Source organism: Thunnus maccoyii, chromosome 4 (genome assembly GCF_910596095.1).
Source record: "Thunnus maccoyii chromosome 4, fThuMac1.1, whole genome shotgun sequence".
In the NCBI taxonomy this organism is placed as follows: Eukaryota; Metazoa; Chordata; class Actinopteri; order Scombriformes; family Scombridae; genus Thunnus; species Thunnus maccoyii.
In genome coordinates this window covers 26018105-26033661 of record NC_056536.1, presented here as the reverse complement: position 1 = coordinate 26033661, position 15557 = coordinate 26018105, and the positions used below count along the sequence as shown (strand labels likewise).

General features: G+C 41.3%; 1 protein-coding gene across 5 annotated transcripts; it reads left to right on the top strand.

The window, feature by feature from the left end:
* The first annotated feature begins 568 nt into the window (after positions 1-568).
* si:ch211-197l9.2 (protein SOGA1) lies at positions 569-13932 on the top strand. 5 transcript variants are annotated; one of them, XM_042408924.1, is made up of 10 exons: positions 569-769; positions 2160-2834; positions 4764-4988; positions 5722-5880; positions 8004-8075; positions 8204-9379; positions 9482-9601; positions 10886-10935; positions 11018-12224; positions 13444-13932. In XM_042408924.1, the coding sequence occupies exons 2-10, from the start codon at positions 2187-2189 to the stop codon at positions 13597-13599; spliced, it is 3813 nt and encodes a 1270-aa protein (XP_042264858.1). In that variant the 5' UTR covers positions 569-769; positions 2160-2186; the 3' UTR covers positions 13600-13932. The 5 variants fall into 5 exon arrangements, with proteins under 5 accessions (XP_042264858.1, XP_042264859.1, XP_042264862.1 ...); XM_042408925.1 differs by having other exon boundaries at positions 569-816; XM_042408926.1 differs by lacking the exon at positions 569-769 and adding an exon at positions 1807-2049.
* Positions 13933-15557: the final 1625 nt, after the last annotated feature.

The following is a 15557-nucleotide window of genomic DNA, read 5'->3' as shown; positions in this document are numbered from 1 at the left end:
TAGAGGGTAAGTTGATCCATTGAAGGTCTTCATGATGAATTAAAGGGCTAAAACTAGAAATGAAGCATCTTGCTGGACTCAGCAGAAGGAGGATAAACAGCAGCCAGAGATTATTCCCAACCTGGCAACCCAAGAGTTGTCCTTAATACTGTCTTATAACTTCTCTATGAAACATCTGTAAAGGATTCATTATTAATAAGCATGTAATAAATGGTCTATAATACACATTATTGGAGTTATAAACATATATAAGGACATTTTAAGTTTTTATTAATGTGTTGTATATGTCAACAATTTTCCTATGAAGACATATTTATTACAATTGTGTTTTACTATATTGTCATTCATTATCTGTTTATACACCAGCATCCATACCCACAGGAGGAGTTATAGTTGTTGTCAAATGCTTTAATAATCACTTAAACTGCTTATAACTTCATTATAGTGCTTTATAAGCCATTTATTAAATATTTATATTCTGCTTATACATGCTAATATGGGGGTTAAGTAAAGTTTTACTCCTTTGATTCATAAAAATGACATTTATCCAGATATCCATTTATCTTTTTACTTCATGTACCCGTTCTTTACTTCTTTTCTATGGTGGATGTATTGATGGACAGCACACTGAGCAATCAGAAACCCCGCGTGTCTCTCGACACACCTACTTTTGTGTCCAATGAGAGGAGGAGGAAGACGATGGTGGTGATGAAGAAGACCAGTGAGCCAATAATAAAACCATCTGGATTCTGCTCTGCACAGGACAAAGGTGTGGCACTAAGAAGGAGTAATTAAAGGCTTAATTAATCAATCAAAGTATGTTAGTATCATTCCATTAAATATTCACCTGAAAAAACAGAAAGACATTAAAAAATGTGACGTATCCTGCGAAACACCACGTGCTCCATTCAGTGACTGCAGGATGTCTTGATTTTGTTTTAATTCAATTTAAGTATGAAGACGAACCATCTTCAACATTTTGGGCAAATAACCAAACAGATAAAGGGTGTGACGCAAAATGTTTCCAATTTATGGCCACAGAGGACAACATGCGCGTTCAATTAAATAAATTAGTCCTTCCTAATTAGCTGAAGCTCCGCAGGAAAACAGAGGAGGACGCTGTGGTCTCACTAAACACGACTCAAGTCATCCACAAGGTGGCAGCTTCATACCTGTGATCAGTTAACTCTGAAGTTAGAGATTGGCTTCAAAATACATATGAATTATATATATATGGCAAATATCTGAAACCTCTTTAATCAGAGTCCCATTTAAAGTGTCACATAGAAGTGAATATATTGAAGTGATTGAGGTCTACTGAAGTCCAAAGAGCAGTTTTTAGTTAAATGGGCGATTTGCCAAGTAAATATTTAATCAATCAAGCTGCTGCTGATGTAAATATATAATAGCTGCATACACAGAGTGACAAATGGTTATAATTGGTCTGTTTAATTGGTTGTCAGATTTCCAAATGAGAAAGTAGAAATATGGTATCAGATGTATAATAAAAAGGACTCAACTGCGTCAAGTCATTAGAGAAGGACACCGGAAAAACTTCTGAAATAAAAGCTTATAAATTGTATGTCTGGTTGAATTTGAAAAGAGGATATAGTGATAGAAATGTTGGTCGTAAATCTATTTTGGGGAATAGGATAACTTCTGTTGCTTCTGTTACTTCTGGATTTTAATTTTGCTCAGTTATTTCTATTATATTTTATTTTGTAATGTAGGCCTAGGCTATATGGCTAAACTATAAATAGTTGATATAAAGTAATCCAAACTGTGTAAATGCTTTCTTTAGGTTATACAGATGGTTTATAAAGATGAAAAATTAGGAAAATAAATGCTTGAATTTGGTGATGAGGGGGGGAAAAACATTACTTTTTTGTCAAGGGTCAATTAAGGAGCTTTATTTTGCAAATGATGACCGGAAATCAAGATTAATTTGCGTCACATTGACCATGCGGGTCAACGCCTGCCCTCATCTGTGCGTGCATCATGGCAAAGTTTCAGTCCTCTGGATGACGAGCACCCGGTCGGATCTCTTCAGTGAGCTTAGAGCTGCGGACTTTAACTTTTACCACATTTGTGAAAACATCATGATCACCCCAAACTGAAAAAGCTGAACTTATTTTTATTTTTTTTCTCACCTGAAACAGAAGAGGAAGTTGTGAACGAGAGTCGGGATGAGCAGAGAAGGAGACAAGAGCGCAAAGAATGCGCTCCGGAGCCAGAAACTACCCAGGACGCACCAGCAGAGTGTCATCCAGAAGAAGAAGAAAGAAGCGTCTTCTAAAGATGCTCATGGTGTCTTTCATTCAAAGGAGACACAGTCAGGTCAGTGCGACTCCGGGAAGGAGGTGAAAACAGCGGCACTGCTGGGAAAACGTCCGGGAAAACCCTCATCAAATGTCCCCGTAGAGTGCCAGAGGAGCCCCGGCGCGCAGAGGAAACTGTCCGATGCCAGCAACGCTTCAGAGGACCTGAGCAAAGACTCCGGCTGCCTGTCTGGGAAACTCTCCTCCTCAGACAGCAGCTCAGAAATATCCGACTGCCCCTCCGACGGCAACAAGCAGGACTCTCCAAGCAGCGACAATGAATTAAGCTGGACAGACGGCAGAGCTTATGTGAGCCCGGACAGAGAGGAGAAAGACGACGGCAAATTGTGCGCAAAAGCAGCGACGGATCCCTGCGCTCTGCACCCCGATGCTGCCGGAGGGGGTCCCAGTTTGTTTAACTCTTCAGGAGCATTTATGGATCTTATGATGGGAGAAACAACCGAGGACCTCGCCAGGGAGGTGGAAGACCTGAGATCAGAGAACGAGTATTTGAAAGTAAGTCTAATTTACTTTAGATTTAATTTAGTTTAATTCAATTTGTTTAACTTGATTTGCAATTTTAATTATATTTGCATGATATCCGGGTGGTTTGCATCTACATTTCAACATATCTGTGAGTTGGTTTGTGCTTCTTTATGAGATCAAAAGTGGGTCCCAGAGAGAAGCTCACAGACTCTGAACATCAGAGCCGATTTTCTGTAAACGCTCACGTCAGTCTTCATTAGTGACTGTAGGACAAATAAGAAACCGGCATGCAACAATCAAGAGTCAAGAGTCATTTTCTAAATAAAACTCTTATCTTTGACATCAGGAATATTTTCTAAACAGAAGAGGAGTCATCGACTGGAATGTGTTTTTTTTACTAGTGCAATTAAAAAGCAGGAAATGACTCAGTAACTCAAAGTTGTGACTCGCAGATTCATCTGTTTGTTGTCATTTAATTGAACAATAACATCAATGCAGTGTGAGTGGTGGAGGCTGTTTTCCTTTCACTTTTAAGTGTGTAAGACTTGCTTTATAAATACTGTAGTTCTATATGAGTCACTATATCACTTGAGCATCAATGTTTTTACAGGAAGATGAAGTGAGTTGGGAGTTTAAAAAAAACAAACAAAAAAAAACAACTAAAAGGTCCAGTTGGAGGGATTATTTGCTTGTTCTTCTCCTTCTTCTGTGTTACAGGAAATTAATAATAAATAAATAAATACATAAGAATAGGGAGCACATACAAGGGCCAGAGACCAAGTCACAAATAAAATGGACAGAAAAGAAACACATATCATATTCACAGGATGTTCTCAGTGGTGATTGAAATCTAATCTACTGAGCATGCTCATAAGATGCCATTTCTACCATTGCATATACTCATCCTTTCAAATCCGGAGATTCAGCTAGTTTCCAGTGTTTTAAGTCTGGAAGCTGTAATCATACCCACTATAATGAAAAATGCACACGTTGATATATTTAGTATTTGAGATCTGTCCCATAATAAACATAAATCAGCAGTCAAAAGGATTTCTGAATCAAACCATCCATCAGCACTTTGATATCTGGCCTACAATGGTACATTTTTGTCTATATACAAAGTAAGTGAAGTGAATGTTTCCTGACTTTAAATTTCACTTCAGCTGCTCAGAGCGAACGTGAGCTTGAGTTGCCATAATAGACAATAATTAATTTACTTTCATTTCCTTAAAAAAAACAAAGCTTATTACATATTATTTCAATATACATGTGGATAGTTGACAGTTATGCCAACGAGTCTGTGAGGATGCACTTAAGCTTGAGCTAAATGCTAACATAAGCATGCTAAAATGCTTACAGTAAGAATGCTGATGTTTAACAGGTGTAATATGATAAAAAATAAATAAATAAATAATACATTTAATTTGTGCTGCACTTTTCATTCATAGTGAAACTCAAAGTGCTATTTACCTTGTTTACTATCTTAGAGTGTTAGCGTGCTAATATTGGCTAATTAGCACTAAACCTGAAGTGTTTGATGGGAAAGTCATAAGTTTTTGACTACAGAATTCGGTCATAAACCAAAGTATTTGACAAAGTTTATTGATCACCAAAGTTATTACAAATCACCCTGAAGGGAACATGAAGATTTGTTCTAAATTTCATGGTAATCCATTCAACAGTTGTTGAGATATTTCACTCAAAAGCACAAATGTCAACCTGGTGGTGGGCGCTAAAGTCAAGGGATCACCAAAGTCAGTGGGATTCATCCTCTGGAGATCATGAATGTCTGTACAAAATTTCATGTCAATCCATCAAAACAATTGTTGAGATATTTCAGTCTGAACCAAAGTGATGGACCAACCGACAGACTGTGTGTTGCTAGCATGACTAAAAACAGATTTTAACAATATGTCTGCATTCCTGGTCTTAATATCTGTATTTGTGTGTTTCTCCCAGGATGAGGTGGAGGAGCTGCGCTGTGAGATGCTGGAGATGCGTGACATGTTCCAGGAGGAGGAGGTGTACCAGCTGCAGGAGCTGCGGCTGCAGCTGGAGCAGGCCAACAAGACCTGCCGCATCCTGCACTACCGCCTCCGCAAGGCAGAGCGCCGCAGCATTCGAGTAGCTCAGACGGGACAGGTGGACGGGGAACTAGTCAGGACACTGGAGCACGATATCAAGGTCAGAAGTTCTCTCGCTTCTCCTCCCTCTCTGTGTGTGCTCATGTGGTCACATTCACTCACTCACTCGCCACCAACAAACAGTAAAAGCTCCTTCTCTTAAAATTGGCTTCTGACTGAATCACTGCCATTCCAGTTGCTGACATCAAAGTGAACACTTGCTGTTCGTACCACAAAGCTATTTCTCATTTCAGTACACTAAACAGTGATTGCCTTGTTCATGCACACTGAAAGACTGTAATCAGTTGACAGCACACTGAGTCATGACTGTTTGCTGTGCAGTAAAGTGCTCCCTGCTGTTGAGCCACACCACAAAAATTTCATTAGGTCTAAATGTCTTCATCATGCATCCTGTTTATATTTTTGTCGTACCGTTGTGTAATTATGTGGTGGGTTGTTCTCCATGAGTAGGAAACATAAAAGCACAGTAACGCTCATTAGAATCACAGCAGGTCAATCTCTGTGTTGTTAAATGAGACTCTGTGGTGGCGGCTGAACTCTGTTTCTTTGAATCGGGCTGTGCATGGTGTGAGATTCCCACCAGCCTCACTAGACGCCCACCCTCAAACCCGTCCATCCACTTATATGAATTCCTGTCACAGCCTAACCAACTGCTGCACTCAGTCACAAAATAAATTATGTTCATGAGGATAAAAAAAAAAAAATGGGGCAAAAGATTTTCTCACAGCTCTTGTTTTGATGGGAGTAATCTGCTTTGTTGGCTTTGCTTATAGGTTGCAAAGAGTGTTTCCCTGCGGCTGTACAATGAGCTGGAGGCTGTGCAGAAGAAGAATTCCCAGTTGGAGTGGGAAAACGAGGCGTTACGTGAGAAGACGCAGGAAATGGAAGTGGCAAAGCAGGTCCTGCAGGCTGAGGTGGAGAAAGCAAGAGAGGTGGGACATTACATCAATGTATTTTAGACAAATAGGGTCTTTAATTGGGTCTTTATATGCAGCCTTAATCTTGACAGATCCATAAGCTGCAACCGCCAAAACGCTCCATAAACATCCATCCCTTTAGTCAGGAATCCCTCCCTCCATTTCTGCTGTTACCCCCCACAGCTGCACCCATCCCAGCCAGTTGTCGCCCTCATCCCTCTGTCACCCTGATGTCAGATGACATATGACCCCTTACAGATCAATGATATGAGAGGAGGGCACGGCCGGCAGCTGCCTGGTGCCTGAGCAGGGTGAAGCAGCCTGGTATGCTGAAGTCTGAACTCGAGGCACAGCTGACATCCTCAGCTGAGAGGACAGAGAAAAGGGAGACAGGGTGCAAACGAGTGAGAGATTACAAATATAGACTCTCTCTCTCTCTGGCTTTCTCTCTTTCTGGTTCTATTAAGCTCGGCTAAATCTGGATCAGCTTGTATTATGGCATTCGAAAAGGCATACTGACCTACAACCATCAATGAACGGTGGCTACCACACCCTCACAGTGACTGAATTTCCAGTCTGCTTTTTATTCTTGTCGCCTCTCCTGCGATAACGATCGTGCACTCTGGTGACACGTGTTTGGTTTAATCCAGGATTCGGTGCTTTGGCATGAGCTCAGTCTGGCCCACTCAGCTGAGACAGTTGCTAGTCCCTTTGATCCCAGCAGGGAAATCCACTTAGATTACCTAATCTAGGAGCACAAAACACAGTCTAGATCGATGGGAAGGAGGATGAACATCTCAGAGGCCACAACTGGACTGTCTGTGACCCTGTTTGTTGGACTTTAATGGTAACAGTGAGCAGCACATGCCTGAGCAATAACGAAATCAGGATTTGAGAATGCAGCACAGCTTTGAGCAATTCCTCTGTTCAAGAAATGTCAACGTTTATCTCCATCATGCATATTTTTATTAGTAATGTCACATTCAGGTCACATTGTGTCACACACAGCCTCACTGACCTTGAATTGAAAAGACTGTGACCCACTGCTTATGTTATCCACTTCTAGTCTGTAGAAGATGACTATTATTAACACTGCGACATCCTGTCTAGTGTCTAGGAGTGAGACAATACTGCCACACAGACGCTTACATTCCTCTCATGCTCAGACTTGGAGATTAATTCACTCATGTAGAATAGGGATGCACTCGGAGGTGAGAAAAAGCTTAAATTAAATGATTTTGTGCTTTCGTAGCCCACCGTGGACATTGCATTTATTGCATTTAGGTGTCTCTGAACGTAGCACAAGGGCATGATGAGTATTTTAAATTACATTTATTCAGAAGTGACAAGATTGATACCACTCTAATGTCTGTTTAATTAGAAGCTGGAGCCATCAGCCGGCTAGCTTAGCTTAGCATAAAGACTGAAAACAGCTAGCTTGGCTCTGTCCAACGGTAACAAAATCCACCTAATAACACCTCTGAAGTTCACTCATTAACACTTTATATCTTGTTTGTAAAAGTAATTTGCGGGTTTACAGGTTGTTATATGCCGCATGGTTACAACAGGACTCCAGGAAGGCCAGATGTAGTCCTGCAAAAAGTCCCCGTAAAACCACAAATTGTTGTTTTTCCACTTCAGTTTTTCTGCGTATTACACAAATCTCTCTGATAATTTAGTTACCTTTGGACAGAACAATGATAACTGTTTCCCTCTGTTTCCAGCCCTTATGCTAAGCTAACTGGCTACTGGTTCCAAACAAATATGAGAGTGGTATCAATCTTCTCATCTAACTCTCCACCAGAAAGGGAATAAAGGATTTCCCAAGGTGTCGAACTTGATCTGTATTTGTATCTGCTGATCTTCGGGAGATTTCAGTGAGGTTTCTGTAGAGCTTAAGTTCTTCATGTTGTCATGTATATCACAGTTTTAAAAGGTTGATAAAGATGTCCAAAAAAATGCAGTTGAACTTGTATGTTTTATGCTTAAATTTAAAAAATCAAGACATCTAAAACCATTTTCATGTTTTTTTTTAAACTGGCTCCTAAGTGACAACTTGCTCGGTGGGATCTGTTTTTGGCCGAGATATTTTATTTATCACGCTTTTGATCAAACTCTCCATTTTTTTTGTTCTCCAGAGCTCTGTGAAGAAGAAAAGCATCAGATCAACAGCCAGTAAGGCTGAGAGGAGGCTCTCTCAACAGATTGAGGTTTGATATATTCATTATTCATGTCTCTCTTCTTCAAATTTGGCAGCACACATGAGAAATTGCATATTGCAGTATACTTGTTCATCATCCCCACCAGAATCATAATCATTGTTGTGTGTTTGCTGAAGGATGACAGCGCCGATCTCAAGTGCCAACTCCACTTTGCCAAAGAGGAATTAGCTCTCATGTGCAAGAAGCTCACAAAGTTGGTGTCAGAGAGTGAAGGCATGCACGAGCGGCTGGCCAAATACCACTCAGCTTACGGCGACATAGATGCCGCCCAATCACCTGAAGGCAAACAAAACTCCAACCACGCCAGGGATGCAGAAGTCAAAGTTCACTTGAAACTGGTTGAGGAGGAGGCCACGCTCCTGAGCCGGCGCATCGTAGAACTGGAGGTGGAAAACCGTGGACTGCGAGCAGAAATGAGCGACCTGAGAGAGAAAATAGGAGGAGGAGGGGAAGAGGAAGAAGAAGATAATCGGGATGTGTTGGAGGAAAATCTGTCAACTTCTACGCCAGTGAAGGACAGAAAGGGAAGGGAACAAAGTTTGAAAATGGACGAGGAAGCAGCTAAAGGTAAAAGTGCAGAGGAGACATCTTTGCTTTGCAGCCAATCACAGGCTGAAGGGATGATCACCACTTGTCATATTACTCGAGAAGGTCCTGTAGGTGGTGAGTGGGACCCTTCAGACAGTCATGAGAGTGATAACAACAAAAACCTTGACAGTGGACTCAAAGGAATGACTCTGAAAGACTACGAAAGTCTTCTCACTCTCAGAGATCACTCCTGCATTTTGAGTTCAGCCATCCAGCTCCTGATGACACCACCCAAAAATGGCCATTGCTCATCTCCCTCATGTGCTTTTGTCTCTCCGACAGATGTGGACTCAAAGGGTAAAGCACAGGCGATTTTCCTACCTGGGCCTTTAAATGAGGCATTAGAGCTTCTACAGGCCATGCTGTTGGCTTTCATTGGGAGGGTGGAGACGCTTCTAACAGGAGAAGATTTAGGCAAACTCTCCCTTAGCAAGGAAGGACACGTTTGGGATACATTCTCCTCTCTCTGTGGAGAAAGTCCAGATTATGACATGGATCAAGAGTCACCAAGTAAGCGGGAGTGTGTTGAAGATCTCCGCACAACAGAAGTTAAAGAGAGAGCAAAACAAGTGACACAACAACCTTCCTTCCAGTGGGACCTAATCCACAGCTGCAGGGACCCGAAAATGAAACTTTCCCTGCAGATTCTGTGGATCCTTCATCAGTGGTGTCAAGTTAAAGGACCCGGCCTGCAGGGAAAAGAGGTGCAATTGCAGATCACTTTCATTTACTGTTTCAAATAAGCAAAAATATGGAGCTTGTTATAACAGACATTAAGGTAAATATCTGATATATCTTTGATTCAGGGTAGAGACAAAACCGTGTCTGTGTTGCGGGGTTTGTTGCTGAACCTCGGTGCAGAGCTTCAGGATGAGTGGATCACATTCGATAGTGAGGCCAAGGCCCTGCAGGGCAAAGCAGCTGAGGTAAGGATGGTGTTTACCCTTCAGGCATATGTGTCCCCCCTGCTGTGTGATACAGTGGGAAGTCCTTCTGATGATCTCTCTCCCTTGCCACACGTCCTCTTGACTTTCAGTTCAACAGGCATCATGAAAAGACTCATGCCAGAGTATTTAGGCTAATCTCTTGTAGAGGCTGCAGCCAAACAGGGCAGGCATGTTCAAATCTGCTGCATGATGAACACACACTGAACTGATTCTCTGTATTGTGCAAACCTCTGGAGGTACATGCATGTAACTCTTCAAACGATTCTTAACACTTACAGCTCCTTAATGATTGTTTCCAGCTGCTTGATAATACAAATACAGCTAGTCTTAATGCACCCCAGATAAGAAATGTAATCTAACATTTGAGTTGTTGCCACTGAACTGTTGGTGCTTTGCTCAGCATGACTCAAGATCTGCTTTGCAAGGACCAGATTTATTTCTTTAATGGTTGTTTTTCCTTTTTCCTTCTAACTCCACTGACTAGATTGTAATCCCTCCTTTCCTCAGAGGCACATTTAGTTTGCGTTGATAAAACAAGAGTGCCACGGCTCTGTGAAGCTGTACTTTGGCACAGCAGTTCTTGGAGCTAAATGCTAACATGCTGATGTTGAGCAGGTACAATGTTAACTTCCAGTTTAGCGTGTTAGCATTCTAGCATTTGCTAATTAGTGTCAAACACAATATACAGCTGAGGCTCATGGGAATCATCATTAGTTTTGTAGGTTTTTCGTCAAAAACCAAAGATATGGACAAATTGAAATGTTCTAATTTCTCATTTTCTTTGTAGTTTTGGCAGGAAAGACAGCAGAGCAATGTAAAACATTACCAGCTGTGGGCCTGACTCAGAAACTGTTTTCCAGCAGGTTTTCTGACATCCCACAGTGATGACAAAGAACAATAAAATAGCATAAAAACATGACAAACAAAGAAACACTAAATGACTAAATAACATGCCTGTTTTTAGGAGTGATATGAGAGTTTTTTCCCCTTTTTTTATCTGATGATGACCCTAGATGAAAAGTTAACAGATCATCAAAGTGATTACATTCATCCCGAGGGGATCATGAATGTTTGAAGCAGATTTTATGGAAATCCATTCAATAGTTGTTGAGATATTTCAATCTGGACGAAAGTGGTTCATCGATACACAGAGTGATGTTGCCATCACTAGCTCCACTCTACTAGTGGGGCTAAAAATTCTCAGAAGTAACATGATTTACAAGTTCAGTAACCATTATTTTCCTGTGTTTGTTCTTTGCTCAGAGTGCTGTCAGTGGTATCTTTCAAGATGATCATCAGTCTGAAGCTGACAGGTTGGTGTTTTCTACCATCATTCACATTTTGTTCATGAGGTCACTGAGGTCGTAACTCATGAATCACCTGCTGTGTTCACAGAATGTGCAGCTCAAAAGGAAAGAGACTGAGGCGACAGTTTTCTCCATATGACTCCAAGAAGAAGAACTGGTGCTATCTGAACCAGGAAGCTGCCCAGCTGGACCGAGAGGACCCTGTTAAGACGTGGGACCATCTAATCATGCCGCTGAGCTTCCCTGATCTTGACTTTGAGCAGATGTCCATGGAAAGAAGCCACACTGCCCCAGAGAAATCTACCGTCCGCATCTACTACAGCCCCCCCTCAGCTCGCAGAGTCCAGCTGGCTCAGCTGAAGCAAAGCCCCGTCGCAGACGCAGAATCTGTCGACACGTCCTCTCCTTGGTGCACGCCGCCGACCTCCTTTTCTCCTCTTTGTCTGGGCTCCTCTACTAACCTGAGCGATGACATGAAGGAAATGACGGCCAGCTGGAGGCAGACAGTTCACGGCAGTTCACAGGTGAAGAGAGGGAGATTATTGGGGCGGTGGGTGGACGTGGCCTGCTCAGGCACTCAGACCCACATGAAGCCGCAGATGGTGAGTGTCGGTCTGCAGACAGATGGACCGGTCAATGTGAGAAACAGCCCTTCCCGGGTCCTGAACTCCTCTTTGGTCTCTGCCCGAACTCACCACATCTCCACCTCACTGGACAGAGTAACAGGCAGAGGCGAGAGGACCAGATCATCCACCTCCTCGCCTAAATTGTACCGAAGACACTCTGCATCCGGTGCATCCTCTGTCCCCTCATCCACCAATTTGAGCTCCTCCTCATCTGCGTCCACTTCAAGAGATCGAGCACTGTGGAACCTGTCTCACCAAAGCCAATCTGGCCTCACATGGACCCGCCAAACCGGTCACAGAGCAGCTGCAGGACAGAACCACAGCTCTCTAAGCAGTGAGCTTTCAGGCCGGAGTGCCAAGCCCCCCAGCAAATCTGCAGGCGCCAACCGTTACGGTTTGGTCACAGAGTTCCTGCGCAGGGTGAGCGGCCGGACGGCAGAGAAACCGGTACCGGTGGCGGGGCAGAAGATGAAGAGCAGCGTGAAGAGTCTGGAACGTGTTCCAACAAGGCCTCCGGCCGCCACGCTGCACAGGAACGACAGCGTGACCAGGATCGTCAACCAGAGGTTCATGAAGCAGAGAGAGGAGGCCAGTCGAGCCCAGAGAGAGGAGAAAGGGAGCAGCCTGAACCACGGTGTCAGACACAGCAACAGCACCATCACAGCTGAGGTGTGTGTCACAAAAACATTATCTGTTTACTTATGTGCAAAAACACCAATTAATGCCAGTTTATGAAGCTCGTAATGTTCGTTTCTGTTGAAACTAGAGCTGCAACTATCAATTATTTTTATTATCAAATGATCTATCGATTATCATCTTGTCTATACAATGTTAGCAAATATTTTGAAAAAGGCCGATATAATTTCCCATAGCCCAATTTGATATCTTCACGTCTTGTTTTGTCCACCAGTTTACCATCATGTACGAAAAAGAAAAGCATCCAATTTTCACATTTGAGAAGCTGGAAATTTTTGCAAATGTTTGGTATTTTTGCTTTTTAAAATGTTTAAAAAGATTATTCGATTGTCAAAATAGTTGCAGATAAATTTTCTGTTGATCGACTAATATTTACAGCTCTAGATAAAACTCCTGTGTGTCACTTATAAGACTGTAGCTTTTACTGCTGTTAGGGGAAGAACTGCTACTACTTGTGAGCTCTGTTACTCTTCGCCAGTGCAGTTTTCTTGTATTTAAGTTATATTAGTTATATTTTTACAAGATTTACAGCTTTCCACATTTCATATTTTTCTTTTTTTGTGACTGATGTACCAATAATTCAAACAGTGACTGTTGTAAATCACAAAGTCAGCCATAAAATGAAGTCATTAGGTTGGATACCCGTTAGTCATATGTGTCAACTTTAAGACATTCAGCATTTATGTGAGTTTTCCAGAAAACTAATATGGGTACATAGAAGCTAGATCAAGTAAAATCATCAAAAACTGAACATGATCTCTGGTGCTGCAATGAAAAGTCGATTAAAGTCAATCAACAGAAAATTCATCAACAACAGTTTTGATAAATGGTTAATCATTTATCAAGCAAAAATGCAGAACATTTCCTGGTTTCAGCTTCTCAAATGGGAGGATTTGCTGCTTTTCTGTGGTTTGTATCGTTGAATATTTTGGGGTTTTGGACTTATTGTCAGATAAAACAAGAAATTTGAACATGAAAAATTGTGAGGGACATTTTTCACTATTTTCTGACATTTTATAGACTAAATGGTTGCTTGATTACGCCAAAAAATAATTGATTGAAAATGAAAATGATTGTTGATAATTAATTATCATTAAGCCTGTTATAGAAGCTCTAACATTCCTACTATTATTTTATTACTGTCAAATATTTCTCTTCTGAGTGTTTCTGTCTCATGTCTCCCTCTGACCAGGACGGAAACTATGACTGCAGCTCCAGCAGCACCCTGACCTTCTGCTTCGCTCGTCCGTCTCGCTCCACCCAGAGACAGGCGTCAAACCAGAGCAAACTACAACGACACAGATACTCGCCTCCAGTGAGCGCGGCTGCAGACTCCAACCGTGAGTGAACTGGAGGAGGAACAGCAGCTATACTGACACCATCCAACAGCTGAGAGTCACGGGACCGCCATTTAAAATGTAACCCTTAAATGTAAACCCTGCTTAACTGCAGGATGGTGAACTGGGAGAGATGTTAGACTATGTATGGGATGTTTAGGAGAGTTATTTTTTCTTTTGGTGCAATTCATAACACTCCTTTTGCTTAATCCTTATATTAATTACTAGAAACTACAATTTTGCAAATGTTGGATATTCATTCATACATAAAAAATTTAAAACTAAAACAGACTTTTGCACTTATATTGTGATGTAATTTTATATAATCTTTATGGTATTTTGTAGAGAATAACCTCATGTTTAATTGAATAAACTTCTATGATCTGACCTACAAGCATACACTTTATTGTGTTCTGTCTTTGCTTCACATTCACACCTCCCCTTAAAATCTGTAGATTTTATGTAGGTTGTAGAAACTTGTTTACTCTGCAGTAATCAGCTGCTTCAGGTTGGGGTTGCTGGCAGTTGCGTCACATGTTAAAAAAAGATAAAGTAACTGCTAAGTAGTTAATAAGATAAGATCTCCTCTCGTGTTAGGGGCATGATCCCCTTCCATCCTCTTCCTTTCTAATTGTGTGGCTTTCATTGTCATTGAAAACACTACAGCCAGCACGTTTGCAGCTTTGAAATAAACCTGGATGCTAAATTTTGAATCATTGAGTCAAATAGAAGCTCAGATTTTCTTGCAGCTCTCACATTAGATCAGCTGAAATACTTTGCCTCCTCTCGGTGCGGGTAGCAGCTGGCCCGTGCGGTCAAGGGCAGAGCGAATGTTAGAGTCACAAAGTCACACGGTGTCACGTTTCTACTCACCATACATGTTCGTCTACTGTTGCACACAAAACACACACAACAATGTGGGTTACATCCCAGTGGAGTATCTCCAATTTACCATAACCCAGTTTCACAAGATTAGTGAAAAGGCGCCAAAAACACATACAAAATGGGCCAATGCAGTAAACAAGTAAAGCAAAATTATCTGACAAAGGTGACATTCATGATTAATCCTTCCTCATTCACATAGACTGTATTTTACAGTATGTTTACAAATGGAACAAAAAGCTGTAAAACACAGATTTTACAATACAAAATAGCATATGAACATGACATTGTCATTACAAATCCTTTTTTGTTGTAAATATATTTCCTTCAGTGTACTTTTCAGAACATACTATTTTGCCACAAAAGTCCTGGATAAACTGTCAAATTATTTTTTATGTAATTTGATTATTTGTAACATTTTTCATGAAAATTGCACCACCAAATTACAGTATCAACTAAGATGGATCAATGAATATACTGTATAATTATAAGAATATTTTGAGGATACATTTAAAATAGTCATTGTACACTCACAGTAAAGGAATAATCAAAAATTTGGGGAGAAGTGCTTAGAATTGAACAAAAAAACACAATTAAATTAAAACATCGAAAGACAAAGGCCACAGTTATGGGTTTTGACAGCTTTTCAAAATGTTTGAGATGTAGTTTTTTATTCCATTAACCAGAGCAGGAAACACTTAACACTTATTTAGCCATAAGCAGTAGGCGATTTGAGGGGGGATGCCGTCCCTCTTGTTAGCAAAATAACCAAAATGCATCCCACTTGTTTACCTGCCACCCCCCCTCTCCATCCCCTACGAGCAGAGAGAGTACAGGGGCAGAGGGGTAGTTCAGTTGAATCTGTCAGTCTAGTCTGCCTGACTCATTGATCCTATATCTGACTGAGGTTTGTGCAAGTTAGAATTTATGGCACCAGCCTATGAAATATCAGTAGCTGAACTGTGCTGTGTATTGATAAATCCATGGCGCTGTCCGTGGTGCTGAAGTAGCACACAGATTTGTAGTTGCGCCTTTTTCTCTCAGTCCCTGTTAGAAATTAACAAATCACTGACTGGCCATAAGTATG